Here is a 15,851-nt window from a genome sequence, read left to right on the forward strand (position 1 = left end):
TTTTATGGCAATCTTTTGCTAAAATATATTCTATTTTAATATACATGCTATAAAAGTATGCTGAAAAGGTCAATCGAGAGCTCCGTTAAAATTAAGAATTTGCTTTTTTACATATAGGATAACGTACATTCAACTCTAAAAGTATATTTGTGAAAAGCTATTATTGTGATCCCAAATATTTCTAGCTCCATATTTTGTTTATAATATTGACTTTATAACACACATATTCAGTAATGCTTCCTTATAACTCTGTATCTCAATGCCTCACCAATTATTTTAAGTACAAATGTGGGGGGAATCTGTGTATCTCAAGGAGTTCTTACTCATGCAAACTACTGAGTTTTTAATGTACGTTCTTATCACAAAATTTTCATTTTATTCTTTAAACTTTGGTAGCTTAAATTTTTTTTAATGACCAACATTTGAAGCTGTCATGGGACAAATAAAAACATGAGATGTTGAAAATGAAACTTGTAGGTGGCCTGATTTTAAATGTGATCACTGCCTCCTCTACCAACATCGCCAGTACCAGTTTTAGATGTACTAAATCTAATAAATTTAGTGTGTGATACACTGTGATAGTGTGAGATGCACTGGCTGAACGCATGCAGTGATGATGCATCAATGGAGTGTATGCTGGACCATAAAATGCACTCTTGGCACTGAGAGCACCTAGGTCTAATCACATGTGCATGTGATGAGGCTGCTGGCTGACTGCATCAGTGGAGCCCGGGTATAGCGGCAACTTTTGTTTTAGGTATAGTAGTCAGACGGAAATATAAAATAATGGAAAGTTTTTGCTGATTTAAACAAAAATATTTACTATTTTCATTAGCAAAACATTATTTAAAATATATCTATTTCTCCCCTCTGAACATTTAACTAGGAGCACTGGGCAATTTTTGAAGGTTTAGTGCTGACTGTTTAATACAATAAATATGGCTGTGGAGAGCACACAGCAGCAGTAGCTTACATACGTCCACGGATAAGAAATTTACTCTCATCTGGTTAGTGTCCAGTCCACCAAAGGAAAGGTTTGGCATTCGTGTGCTTTTTTTTCCTTGTAGGAATCAATTCTGCTTGATTTTCATTCTTGGAAGAAAAAATAATCAGCTGATACCCTCAAATTTTATGACATGATGCAAAAGAGCAACGGGACAAAGATGACCTACGACCAAAAAGCTGGACTGGGATCAGGTCTCCAGGCAGATCTTCCTTCTTACGAGGTGAGTCTACAAAGAGCTGCACTAGAAGCCAGGAGTGAGGCAGCAGGGACACGGGGGCGGGTCACTCCCACGTGGACGAGCATCTCCTGCTCTGCTGCAGCCACAATCCCAACTCCCTACCCTACAGAACCATGGAAGCCAGTTCACAGGGCAACAAGGAAAAGTGAAACACATGACCAAGAGATGGCCCAGGCCACAGGTCACTGTTTGACGCTGCCTCCTGAGCTACTGTCGTCTGTTGAAATAATCTGTGGAGGATCCGTACACTGTGTTCTTCACAGCAGAATTCTTCCTTGTTGCTCTTGAAAAGTTTTTGCGAGGTCGTGATCTTCCAAACAATTTTATCAGAAGTAGTTTGATGCCTGCTCTAACAAACCAATCATGGCAAAAATTTCAGGCTCCCTCCCCTGAATTTTGAAACTACCTAAGAGCAGAATGTTTTCCCCTGGCAAATGGTTACTTCTTTGAAAAGCAGACAAACTTTTTTTTTTTTTAACCCAACTAAGCCCGTTAGAAAGTACTCCAGACTACATGAGGAGTCTGTGCAGGAGAACTGACTTCCTATTGTGCCTTGCATAAAACATTTTGCTAAAATTAGGAGCAGCTCCAAGTGCAGAAGTAAATATTTGTGCAAAAAGGCACACCGCCAGGTGCAATCTTAAAACATCCTCAACTTACTCATTTTATAGTGTTTGCCTCTTTTAAATACCAGTCTTTAAATTATGAAACCTAGCAAGTAAGGGGAAGGAAGTTCACATCAGAAAATACACTTTAGAAAAGGTACAAGACATTTTGCTGGCAATTTGCTACTTATTTCATAACATAGATCAAGTACGTGTTTGTTAAATATTCACAGTAATTTCAGAGGGAAACATATCTCCAAAACTTCAATCTATTGCATTTTTAAGTATTTTTCTGTATAATTTACAAAACATCTGTCAGTGTTTTTCTGAAGAATTCCTTCTTGTCAGTCCTTCCCTCTCTGGATCAAATTATACCTTCAAGGCGGGTTGTAGGATTCCTTTCTCAATGAGATGAGTCTTCAGGGTTTTATATATATTTAACTGCTGTTCTGGTTGAAGAACCAACAACTGCTGTAGCACTTTGCTGGGATTTGGGCCCCTAATTATAAGGCAAAGAAGATAGGTTTGTGTTATTTTCATAGGGATAAGTGAAGCATATACCCCCAATTTAAAGCAAACCATTCCTTTCAGTGTAGAGTAGCTGTTATTAAAGTGATAACAGTTCACTTTAATGTGCAATGTTAGTGTCAAGGGGATCAAGAGCCAGAACTATTCTGCTTTGAGAAGCATACAGCAGAGAGGAAGAAAGAATGCACAAACACAAAACACAAGAGCAATATATAAGGCAACTGAAGGGGTGCAGATCTAAGTTCTACAAAAGTTCTTGAAAGGGCAACCAAAGTTAAAGGTGGGGATAAATGGCAAATCTTGAGATTGAATGAGACACAAAAACTATTCGGTAAGGAAAGGAGTCTGGTGAACAGAGGACAAACCAAAAAGAGGGCATGACAATATAATTGAAATTTTTAACTTCAAAGAAACTTCAGATGATGAAAGGTACTTTGTTGAAAAATATCTCCAAGGAGCTATGAATGTTCAAAGAGTCAGAACACAAAAGTTCTGAGCCTAGCACTGAAGCCCCTTACCAGTGATACAGGTGCCATGGTCTTTGTTCAAAGACAGTCCTAGGTAAACTCCAATAAAAAAAACAAACAAACAAAATAAAAGCAGATCTGCTTTAAAATTCAATGGGAAAAAGCAACATACAAGTAATGTAGAGGGACGGCACAGAATTCTAAGAAAGACATTTATGTTGGTCAATGTATGACTTACAATAAAGATTGTTCACATAGAATTATAGGAAGTAGAAATCCCAGCAACAAAGAAATGTCTATTTAGTGTTACCACAATGAGGAGAGGAACTATTTACTCTGAAAATCTTCAACTTAACAAATTGCACAAGAGCCCAGATGAGCCATCCCACCATGGGTCATCTTCACGCATGTGGCTCAACTCATCTGTCAAAAAACTGTGGCCATATGCCTTTCACACTCTGATCAGGACGCTGTTCATCTTATTTTATTTCTTTAAAAGAGTCAGCAACTTCACAGCATAAACCCCAAGAAGGGACCCACAGAGAAAAGGAAGGCTGCTTTTAGCAAGTTCAGCTAAATGCAAAATTGTGTCAGCAGGTGCTCCCAGCGAGTTGCATCCTGGCACTCTCACTGTCTTCTAACAGTCTAAATAGCTGCTTTCAAATGGTGGACAACATGGCTCAGCATGACATCTCCCTACTGAGAGAACAGCATTTAAAAAAAAAAAAAAAAAGAAAGAGAGAAAGCATATGAGTTAATGCCCTAAAAGCTGCCATATTCTGAAAACAAAGTTCTAAGGATTGAACCACTAATTACCAATACCCAAATAGATCAATAAACAATATGCAAATAAGTTAAACAGTCCCATTAAAAGGATAAAGACTGTCAACTGTCTTATAAATAAAACAGGGAAAAAAATCAGCTATATGCTTACTAGAAAAAAGAAACACACATTAAATACGAGGAAAAGGGAAGGTTAAAAATAAAAGGAGAGACAAAGAAACACCATGCAAACCCTGACCAAAAGAAAGCTGATATTGCTATTCTAATATTCAATAAAACAGACTTGAAGGCAAGCAGTAAAGACACACATTATATAATGACAAAAGGATCAGTTCAATGGAGAGATATGATAATCCTAAATTTGTATATACCTAATGCAACCTCAAAATATATAAAGCAAAAATTTGTAGAACGACAAATAAAAATAGATACATTTACAATCACAATGAGAGACTTTAATAAAGCTCTGTTAGTAAGTGATACAACAAGCAGACCAAACAAACACAAAAACAAATAAACAAAAATCAGTACAGAAGATTTAATTAAACCTCACCTGACATAGACAAAACTACAACCCAAAACTACAGAATACACCTTTGCACATGGAACATGTACCAGAAAATAGATAACATGCTGCATCACAAAGCAGATCGCAAAAATTATAAAATACTCAAACTACAGAGTATGTTTTCCGACCACAGTGGAATTAAGGGAGGAAAGTGAGAAAATCTCCATTTGTTTGAAAACTAATGAATATGCTTCTAAATAACCCATGTGTTAAAGAAGATATAATACTGGAAATCAGAAAACATATGTAACTAAATAATGAAAATACAAATATCACAACTTGTAGGAAGAGGATAAAGCGATACTTAATAGTCTTCAATGGATAAATTAGACAAGAAGGCTAAAAATCAATAATCTAAGCTTATCTCCAGAATTAAAAAAAGAACAGCAAATTGAACATTTTAAAAAGGCAAAGGAATGAGATGAGAGGAGAAATCAATGAGGTAAAAAACTTACAGTAAAGAAAATTAACAAAGCCAGGAGCTGATATTTTTGAAAAGATTATTGAAATTGATAAACTATCAAGACTGTCTCTCAAAAATAGTTAATATGAAAATTCTCACACTGCTGTGGTACATATTTAAAATGTGTATTTAGGGATCACTAAATATGAATTTCCTTCCAAGTACTATGAAGGAAATCCATGTTTTCTATGGCTCAGGCACTATTATTAATAAGTGTTCTGCCTTCTGGGCCCCCAGTAGAGACCACAGAAAATAAAGTTAACATGCAGTTGATGTTAAGCCTTCACACCCAAGTTAGTATTTCAAGGCAGATCCAAAACATTAAGGTTTAATAACAAGAATAAACCACCCTTTATAAAATGGCAATATTCATCCACTCACCCCCAGCCAGCCCCTACACACACAAGCATGATCCCCTCGGCCTGCTTTATTTTTCTGTGTGACACTTACAACCATCTAACAAACTATATTGTTTATTGTCTCTTTCTCACCATTCTTCTTTCAACTTCCAAACAAGAAGCTATGGGGGCAGAGATTGGGTTTGTTTTGTCCTCTGCCATATTTGTCCCTAGAACATTCTACAACATGGCAGGCACTCAAGTAATAATTGGTAGACTGGATGCATTTCACTGTCTTCCTTTGTAACTTTTAGTATTCATGATCATTGCAATGCCCACAGTTGAGAAATTAAATCTCCTTAAGTTTCAAATCCCATACCATCCACATTAATTGGGTCTTTAATGTGGTCCAGGACCATAACAAATACTATCTCTTTTTAAGTTGTTCAAGTGTAGGTAAAACGATTACAAGTTAACCATCCTGCTCAAGACTCTAATTCCAGAGGCCACCACTTGCTTTAATATTGTAGATTACCACTGATGGAAAAAGTTATTAACTTATTCAAACTAATGTTGATGGAAATGAGAACTCAAAGAAATCATCTAAAAAATGTGTTAAATGTAAAAGTACCTTATAAAACTTGTGATGTACACATGTACAAAAGTTGCCATCAAATATTGACAATCAAATCTGTCCATTATCCCACCATGTCCAGGAATGGTATTTGCAAAATCCTTTAGAAACAAACAAATATATTAGCAAATTTTCAAAAAATCACCTGCTACAAAATTCCTATCTGTGTCTCTTTGGCATCATGGACTCACTCTAACCAAAATACATTACTATTGGATTTTTTTCACTAAATAAAAACTTATTAGAACACATCCAGCAGATTAAAACCACGACTTCCAAATACATGCTTCTTTTAGAATGATTTCTGAATTGACCCACAGCATTCATTCATTAAACATTAATTAAATCTAGCACTTACTTTTGTTAATAAAACTTTTTCTAAATAAAAATTCTATTAGCTATTACTAATCTAATTTTGTTATAGCCTAGCTTTCTTTTTAACCATAAGCTGTTTGGGGAGCTATTTCAGTGTTGTTAAAAGATGTACAACTGGTTCTAACTTGTTTATCCCAATAGTTCTTACTCTGAAATAAACATTTTACTACTATGATAAATATTTCTTCTTCTTTTTTTAAGTGTTAGAGTAAAAAATAAAATTACAGTGAGCCCATCTGGGATGCATTAGTCCATTAAATGGCCACCCTGAGGGAACGGGTAGTAAGCCTCTGCAAATTGCCCCTGTACAGGTAGGTTCACATATCTGGGTGCCTGGGAAACAGACATGACTAACTGCTCTTCTAGTTCACTCGGGCACCCTAAAAATATCTAAACTACAACAGCAATAGCTGCTTGGTTTCCAACATGCAAAAAAAGTCTCACCATTTAACAAAAAACCTTGGACTGGAGACCATTAAAGAAAATATCATTCTGAATATAACGTTTTTCTTTTTAAAACAATTACTGAAAAAGTCTTTGGTTAATTTTTGCCAACCCATTTCCCTCCTTCTCTTCCTTACTAGTCAAAGCACAAGAGAGCCACACTAACCCAATGCCACTTTGCTGTTACAGCCTTTGCAAGATACTCATCCTGCACAGCTGTTGCTGTAGTTCTCTGGGGATGTGTATTCTCTTCCCTAGCAGGAGGTGAGCATCTTTAGAACAGGAACAACATCTTGTATGTTTTTGTATACTGCACTGCACCTTACACAGTAGCTTCCCACTGGCAAACGCTCGCTGAGTTCACTCATTCCCTGACCTGTAGGCCACGTGTGATCTGGCCCCACCAAACTCTATGGTCTCATCTCCTACTCTCAACCACAGCCACACTGTTCTTGCTCACCTTCAAACAGGCTAACCTCCTCCACTCCTCTGTACGCTCTGGAACTCTTAGTTTTCTCTGCAGGACTTCTTTTCTCAAATCTCTGCTTAAGTGCCACCTCCTCAGAAAGGCTTTCCCTGACCACCCCACCTTCCATAGCCACTCTCTAATCCCAGATGGTGCTTAAGCCATGTGAGGGAGGCTGAGATAAAACTGCTGAGATAACATGTCACTTTATGATGATCTAACCTAATACACAGGGATAATTTTAGGTATCTGGAACAGGGGTCAGAAAAGCATGTCCCATAGATCAGATCCAAGCCACGACCTATTTTTATAAATAAAGTTGCATTAAACGCAGCCATGCCCATTCATTGACGTATTATCCATGGGGGGCTTTCTGACTGCACCAGCAGGGTTCAGGGTTGAGAAGCTGTGATAGAATATATGGTCTGCACATCCTAATAAACTTATTGTTTGCCCTTTACAGAAAGAGTGTGATGACACCTGACTTAGCAGAATGGACGGTTACATAGCCAAAGGTTCTTCTGTGCGTCCCTTCAAGTGAGACTGTAGTAAAACACTAAACTTCAGACGATTCATGGCTGGATTCTTAGGTGAGCACTTGAAAGACCAAGATTCTGGGTCTATTCCAACACTAAAGGACACATGCCATTTCTATAAAGGAAAGTGACATGACACTTAAAATCTATTAACATGGTATCACAAACCTAACAAGAAAGAATACATTCAGATCAGCGTGGCAGCATTTCTGTGAGGTCGAAACAAACAGGATACAAAAGTTGTTGCCTAGGGGCTTAATGTAGATCATGAGCTAACCAAATTTCAACTAGGTTACATTCTCTAATTAAATTCTCTAATAATATAACACAGAATCTAAACACACACCTTGATTTTGAAGGCTCTTTTGAATCCACTGGCAAAGAAGCCTCCAAATGGGCCAATTAAAGATGCAAAGGTTGACAGAGCAATGCTGTGGATCTGGAAAGGGTACAAGCTCACTCTTTCCTAAAGAGAGAAAAGAAGGGGAGGAGGGGCCTAATTTCATTGAAATTGTATTTGAACATGCCACCTGATCTAAGAACCATTGTAAAAATAGTAAGTCAAAGCACACACCACATTTTTGTTAATTTTTCAAACTTTAAGGATCATGGCAGAAAAGTCTATTGTAAGCCTTCTGTACCATCCTCTACTTAGCCAGCACTTTGCCTTCTCTCTGTAAGCATAATGAGAGGCAACTGGCACACTGAAATCTTGCAGCTTGGTAGTCTACCTTCCAGGTTGTCTAGGAACTTTACTTCTTACCAAGAATCAGCTGTGTTATTTTCCATATTTTTTTTAAACTAGTAATGTTTTGTTTCTGTAATTATATAATTTAATACTGTATTTTATTTCACTTTAATTTTATATGATAAAATAAGGGAAAAGTTGGACTTTTCTCTAAAACTATGATGAATGCTGTGGAAAAACACAAAAATAAGTGCTTAAAGAAGATTATCAAAATGAGCATCAGTGAGACAATCACTAAAGATTTGGGGAGACAATCATAAAAAGAATTTTGTAGTCAAATTATTTTGCAAATTTGTAGTTCTTGCTCCTTTTTAAATAATCTGAAACTACAACTTATAGACAGTGCGAAATGGGTGTGGTTGAAGAAAGATTTTGAGACACCAAATTTTTTTTTTTTTTTTTTTTGAAGTGGAGTTTTGCTCTTGTTGCCCAGGCTGGAGTGCAATGGTGCAATCTCAGCTCACTGCAACATCTGCCTCCCAGGTCCAAGTGATTTTCCTGCCTCAGCTTCCCAAGTAACTGGAATTACAGGTGTATGCCACCATGCCTGCCTAATTTTTTATGTTTAGTAGAGATGAGGTTTCACCTTTTGGTCAGGCTGGTCTGGAACTCCTGATCTCAGGAGATCCACCTGCCTTGGCCTCCCAAAGTGCTGGTATTACAGGCGTACGCCACTGTGCCCGGCGGAGACATCAATTTTTTGACCTGTTCTCAAAGCAATAGCCTTGCTCCTAATCAAACACCAGCAGTATAAAAAGTTTTATAACAAGTAACAGATGGCTTGGACACTGAAAAAGTTCTTGGAAACCATGTACTGAGCACTCAGAGAGAGAAATAATTTGTTAAGTTGCTTCTCAAAAATTATGGATTTTACTTTACAAACGTGTACATGTGTGGGCACGAAGATACAGACACACATGCTATTATTTGATTCTTCACTTTAACCAGCCACTCACCAGACCTGATGACACAGAGCAGGAGGGTTCTACTAGAGAGCATGTCAACATCTCCCAGTGCAAGGCCTCCGAGCTACCTTTAAATGAAGGCACTGTGTGGCTTCTTGGAAGGAAAACTGATTTGTAGAAGCAGCAACTTTCTATCCATAATAAATATCCTCTAAAAATCATGGACTCGGTAAACTGGTGAATTTTATGTTTTAAATTGAGTCAACTGATGTCAGTGATATGAGAAACACATTCAAAACCATTGGATCCATTTGATTTGTAACTCGTTCTCATCCATTTGATTTAAGCTAACACTAAAACCACTGCTATATCAAGGAATTAAAAATTCTACAGAAGTCAGTTTCTTGTACAAATCTGAATCTCACTTTTAAAGAAAGCTTAATCTTCAGGCCACGCACAAATGGCTCACGCTTGTAATCCCAGCACCTTGGGAGGCTAAGCAGGCGGATCACTTGAGGCCAGGAGTTTGAGACCAGATTGGCCAACACGGCGACACCTGTGTCTACTTAAAATACAAAAGTTAACCAGGTGTGGTGGTGAGTGCCTGTAATCCCAGCTACTCAGGAGGCTGAGGCATAAGAATCGCTTGAGCCTGGTAGGCAAAGGTTGCAATAAGCTGAGATTACGCCACTATACTCCAGCCTGGGCAACAGAGGGAAATTCTTTCTCAAAAAAAGAAATAAATAAAATAAATAAATAAACAATAAAAGAAGCTTAATCTTCAGAGTGGAAGATCTCTAACCATGTTTATCTTGAACTTTTACTCTACCTGTCTCAACACTGCCTTTAGAAAGGGTGGAAGGGAATAAGTCTGAAGCTGGAAAAGTTCTGAGGGCTCACATTCCGTCACGAAGGAGTTTACATCACTTCGGTATTCCACTGGGCAGACAAAGTACTGGTATTTGGATAACACATAGGCAGCCTGGTGTTCAAAACAAAACAAAACAAAACAAAAAACAAAGCAAAAGTTCATGACACACTGACTAAATACATATCTTTTAAGGTATACATCAGAAGGGCCAGAGATAGAATGCCAGAATTTCTGTCTTAATATTTTGCTATGTATTTTCAAAGTTAAATGGTCATAATTATCCTAGTAAAAGACTTAAAAGACCTTTAGAAAAAAAAGTTTTTTTGAAATCAATAAGATTGTAATCTCTGCATAATCACAATTATATGGTACAGGAGAATAAAGAACTGAAGTATACTGCACAAAAGTTTCTATTAATTTAATCAGTTAATAATTAACCAGTAATTCAACATTACATTGAAAATAGTACATAATAGTACAGGTGAAAAACACTGCTGTTCTTAGCCAGCCCAGAAAACTTTGACTAAATTATTCTTTCCCTGGCCACACCATTGCAATTTTTAAAACTAAATGTCCTCAGCCTTGGAAGTAAGAGACATAAAATAAAATATCCTGTTATAAATTTAAATTGCTAGACAACAGCTCATTCTCTTTTTCTTGCAGCCATTCACCCTGTTATTCTGCTCGAGAATGTTTAATAGAAATTCAAGACACTAGGAATGAATATAAACTGATTTTACTTCCAAACAACCAGTTTATTATATATATAAAATATATATTATATATTACATATTATTATATATATTATGTATACATAATTTCATATAGATGTGAAATTTCCTTCCTCATTATTTTGGCATGCTTTACATGCTTATGGGGTAGCTCCTACTTTTCTTCCAATGATATGGCTATTCCTGTGGTATTTTCAAGTTAGTCTTTGATAATAACAAATTCTTACACTATTTAGCTTAATAATGTTTAATTATTCTCACTTTATAATGTAAACACATTGGATGAGATTGGATCCTTTTGCATTCTTCTATCTGTCAATTATTATCTCATCAATATTCTACCACAGAAACATTGGAATAATTTTATCACATTTTATTAAAATTTTCATTGCAAATGAACTAAATTTATAAATTAAATGAAGGAATTCTGGTGGTTCCCCCATCCAGGATCATGGCATATTTCCATTTATTTGTATATTCACTCTCTCCATGCTTCATGTTGTTACTAGGTACTCTAGATTTGGATACAGAATGTAACTACAGCTGTCAGAAATAAGGAAAAATTAAGCTTCCTGACAGTACTTTTTTGTATATTTATCTTATATCCAGCTATGGTACTACACTCTCATACTCTCATTCTCACTGGACATCTTTTAATAAAAATCTAAATCCTATAACTGTAAACTAATTTGTAAAACATGAACAATAGCTATTTAACACACTAAAAGCGAACATTAATAATTTATAGTTAACAGACTGTTTCTGCATGTTGGGCCCAAAACAGTAACCACCCACTGAGCCAAGTGGCCACCATGTGTTTAAGAAGGCAGAGCTTTTCAATAGTATTTGCATACTCTGCTATTACTCAAGGCCCCCACCTGTCCCAGTACTTGTGCCCCACTTAAGGCAGAAGAGCTGTTAGAAACTACCAAACACAATAGCACAACAGCATGGATGGCCATTAGAATTATCTGGGGGTGTTAATTGGCCTGGGATAAGGTTGAGACATAGATTTTGTTTAAGCTTCTCAGGTGATTCTATATGTAGCCAGGATAAGGGCTACTGAGGTACAGAACTGGTTCTTTTTAGTAGGTTTCAATAAATACATTATTAGCATTTTGTGGTTTAATTTTTCTACTTTTAAAATAGACTAATAAGCTTGGTATCATATTTCAAAATGTATATAAAATAAAAATCTTAGTAATACTCACAATGAATCCAAACACAACTGTGGAAAAGAAACCACCAATGAATCCTTCCCACGTCTTTTTAGGAGACAACTAAAAAAGGGCAAATAAAATTAAAAAGCATTACTGCACTCACAAAACTCACATTATATATACATACAAACTCTGTTCAAGGAGTTTCCTCAATAACTTGTACATCTCTTCTTACTTTTTCTCTTATTGGAATAGTTTAAAACCCTTTTTCCTTTTCTCTGATCTTGATTTACTACTGAAAATCTCTCTAATAATATTTAAACATACAGTAGACCCTCAAATATTTGACGCTGTGAATATGTGTTTGTTCACGTTAAATGGCCTAAATTTGTTTTGTCTCTTAAAAGACTATAAACTCTATACTAAAATAACTGTCCCATGACTTGTATGCTAACATAAAACCCGACAATAGTTGGTGTAAGTTCTTCGAATAAGAATGAGATATATTCGTTCCAAGTACACACAGTCAATATTGACCCGCTATTGGCCAAAAATAGAATGAGTACAACGAAACATGGACATTTTAGCACATACAATTTTCACATATTCCTAATATGCTATATAAACATAGACTTCCTTCTGATATGGCAAAATACTCCAGAACCCCAGATACTATATTTGCTCAAGTATTCACATATCCTTCTTTTTTCACAACCTATGTCCATCTCCAAGAAGAAAGGAACATGTACTTCAAAGAAGAGATATTGTTTGTGTTGGATTCAGGCTATTGCTGCCCAGTCAATGGACCATTCATGGAGAGAAATCCGGAAAAAATCTAGAAGTTAGTGGTGTCAGGGCAGAAGGAAAAGATTCAGGAGTAGAAGGTGAAAGTTGTTGCCCAGTGGAGATAAAGAGATGCGTGGGGGGATTTGGTCATCAGGTCATTAATGAGGGACAGAAACCAAATATCAGAATGAAGTCTCTGGAGATTAAAATGGGTTATGGGTTAACCTATAGGAGCTCTTCACAGACTTCTTGTCCTGATATTCATAAAGCCCCAAACCAAAACAGTTGGCAGAAATGTTTTCCTGACAAATCTGATAATAATTCTGCCACAGAGAAGGGACAGACACATCTTCTCCTAGGGTAATTCACTACCACTGCCATGCAGTAGGAGTAGACTCAAATTCAAAAGTGCTGATTACTGTAAAGGTAGCTTATCAAATCAAATTGATGCCTATCATATAGATTTAGGGGTTAATTGTTCAATTATCTAGGTATACTATATGACTAATCCAGCCTGATAAATTCACTAGAAGGCTGTGTTCAAAATCAGTTGCTAAGATTCTTCCACAGCTATAACAGCCTTTTTGAAGGCTTCTGATATGGTTTGGATCTGTGTCTCCAACCAAATGTCATGTCAACTTGTAATCCTCAGTTGTCAGAGGTGGGGCCTGGTGGGAGGTGACTGGATCAGGGAAGCAGTTTCTAATGGTTAAGCACCATTCCCCTACTGCTGTCCCATGAGTTCTCATGATATCTGGTTGTCGAAAAGTTTGTGGCACCTCCTCACTCTCCCTCTTCCTCCTGCTCTGACCATGTAAGATGTGCCTGCTTCCCCTTCCACCAAGATTGTAAGTTTCCTGAGGCCTCCCCAGCCATGCTTCCTGTACAGCCTGCAGAACCATGAGCCACTTAAAGCTCAGGCATTTCTTTATAGCAGTGTGAGAATGAACTAATACAGCTTCCCAAGCCGAAAACTTCTCAGTCTGGGTATAACTCCTGAATACATAAATCATGTGCTCTGGAGTAGCTTTAGAAACGTTTTAAAAATATATAGCTTGCTTACCAGTATCCTTATACAGCTCAGCCCAGCGCTCTCTGTGTGCTGATGCTCTCAGCAGATGCTCTCTGTGAGTTCCTCCCCAAGAGGGGTAGAGTTTACAGAGGTTTTTGGAAGAACAGGCAGTCCACAAATTCCTCTGGTAATGCAAAACTACCTTCATACCACTCTGAGCAAACAGAAGGCTTTATATCTGAACAATTGTCTCAGTCCTTCCAAAACTGCCTTCATATAATAATATCAAAACAGCCAAGTAATAATATGTCTGTGAGAACATTATTAAAAACTTTGACCAATAATGTCAATTGTGTGAATCTTATCTGAAACTCCAACATGAAACGCTCTTTTAGGCCAGGTGTGGTGGCTCATGCCTGTAATCCCAGCCCTTTGGGAGGCCAAGGTGGGCAGATCACTCGAAGTCAGGAGTTCTAGACCAGCCTGGCCAACATGGTGAAACCCTGTCTCTACTAAAAATACTAAAATTAGCCAGGCATAGTGGCAGACGCCTGTAATCCCAGATACTTGAGAGGCTCAGGCAGGAGAATCACTTGAACCTAGGAGGCAGAGGTTGCAGTGAATCCAGACTGCACCACTGCACTCCAGCCTGGGTGACAGGGCGAGACTCTGTCTCCATAAACAAATAAAAACAAAAAATAAAAAATAAGAGCTCTTTTAGAAGAAATCAGTTCTAGAAAATGATTTGATTTCCATGAAGAATTAGTTTCTTTCTTCTCCCAAATGAGAACGATATAATTTAGTTCATTTCCTTCTTTACCTCCATTGCCCATAAATAGAACCAATTCCATTGCAAAACAACACGGCCTACTCATGTGTATTTTCCTTTCCCTTTCATTATTATTTGTATTTTATTAGTATTTTATTGTAGGGCCCCAAAATCTTCTTTTGATATGAGTTTGGATATAAAAAGTCACACAAATGGATATGATGTGAAGGTGGTATTATATAATCTCTTTTAGAAAGTTTGGTAAAGGAGGGGACAGGTGAGGCTACAGGTTGAAGGGAGAGGAGAGTGAAGGAAAAGGCTTGTGTATAGGCCTGCTGGAAAGGAAGATAAAGAAGAACTGCACCAATGGCCGAGAAAAAGAAACCACAGAGCCCAGGGGCGGTGGCTCAGGCCTTTAATCCCAGTACTTTGGGAGGCTGGAATGGGCAGACAGCTTGAGCCCAGGAGTTTGAGACAAGCCTGAACAACATGGCAAGACTCTATCTCTACAAAAAATACAAAAATTAGCCGGGTGTGGTGGCATCAACCTGAAGCCCCAGCTACCCGGGAGGCTGAGGTGGGGGGATTGCTAGAGCCTGGGAGGTGTAAGCTTCAGTGAACCATGATAACACCACTGTACTCCAGCCCAGGTGGCAAAGCAAGGCCCCATCTCCTGAAAAGAAAAGAAGCCACATGAAGAAAGAAAAGAAAGACAGACAGAAAGACAGAAAGGAGGGAAGGAGGGAAAGAAGGAAAGAAGGAAGGAAGGACAACTGATGGAGTCATGCCCTTACTGAGGAGCCAACAGAAGAACCGATGAAGAACCCAGAAGGAAGTACTGAGAAATATGGCTTGCTGCTTTTGTACCGTGCAGCTGAGGAAAATCAAAGCACCTCGGAAATAAAAGATGCACAACAGCACAAGTTGTTGGATATGTCCTCCAGTGGCTAATCTTTAAGGTTATATAGTGGCTTGCTTATAAAATTTTTCCATTACCTTAATTAATGGAGTTCTCCCAAAAAAAAATCCAAAAAGGTAAGCAGTTATGTCATTGCAGATAACACTTGATATTGGAACAAGGAACCTGTTTTTTAAAAAAAAAAAAAAAAAAAAGTCAGCAGGAAAAAGTTCACGTAAGTGGCAAATATTCGCACAGATTATGATTCATAATGAGTTATCAGAACAACCCTTTGGATTGCACTGCAGCCTAGCCAGAACATAACACTTGCCGAAACAGTAGAAATGATAACTATCAACCAAATTTGCCTACTTACCAATTTAAACAGAGCAAAATCTAAAAATAAACTAACACACTAGGAAAATACTGCTAAGGAAAATATTAAATTATTGATTTCTACAGTTATGGATGTTTTCATTTTAGTTTTATGAGGAACATGTTATAATAAAAAATAAAAGGC

At 37.3% G+C, this 15,851-nt stretch overlaps 1 protein-coding gene across 2 annotated transcripts in view; it reads right to left on the bottom strand.

The window, feature by feature from the left end:
• Positions 1 to 794: 794 nt before the first annotated feature.
• Positions 795 to 15,851, bottom strand: part of CDS1 (CDP-diacylglycerol synthase 1) — a 66,301-nt gene continuing 51,244 nt past the window's right edge. For both annotated transcript variants that reach the window (XM_033214199.1, XM_033214198.1), the window contains exons 8-13: positions 15,430 to 15,517; positions 11,918 to 11,986; positions 9,934 to 10,086; positions 7,798 to 7,917; positions 5,628 to 5,731; positions 795 to 2,348 (exon numbers count right to left, since the gene is read on the bottom strand). In XM_033214199.1, coding sequence (XP_033070090.1) covers positions 2,219 to 2,348; positions 5,628 to 5,731; positions 7,798 to 7,917; positions 9,934 to 10,086; positions 11,918 to 11,986; positions 15,430 to 15,517 — 664 coding nt within the window. In that variant the 3' untranslated portion in view covers positions 795 to 2,218. The remainder of the gene's footprint in view (positions 2,349 to 5,627; positions 5,732 to 7,797; positions 7,918 to 9,933; positions 10,087 to 11,917; positions 11,987 to 15,429; positions 15,518 to 15,851) is intronic.

Source organism: Trachypithecus francoisi, unplaced genomic scaffold, assembly GCF_009764315.1.
Source record: "Trachypithecus francoisi isolate TF-2019V2 unplaced genomic scaffold, Tfra_2.0 Lachesis_group1, whole genome shotgun sequence".
Taxonomy (NCBI): domain Eukaryota; kingdom Metazoa; phylum Chordata; class Mammalia; order Primates; family Cercopithecidae; genus Trachypithecus; species Trachypithecus francoisi.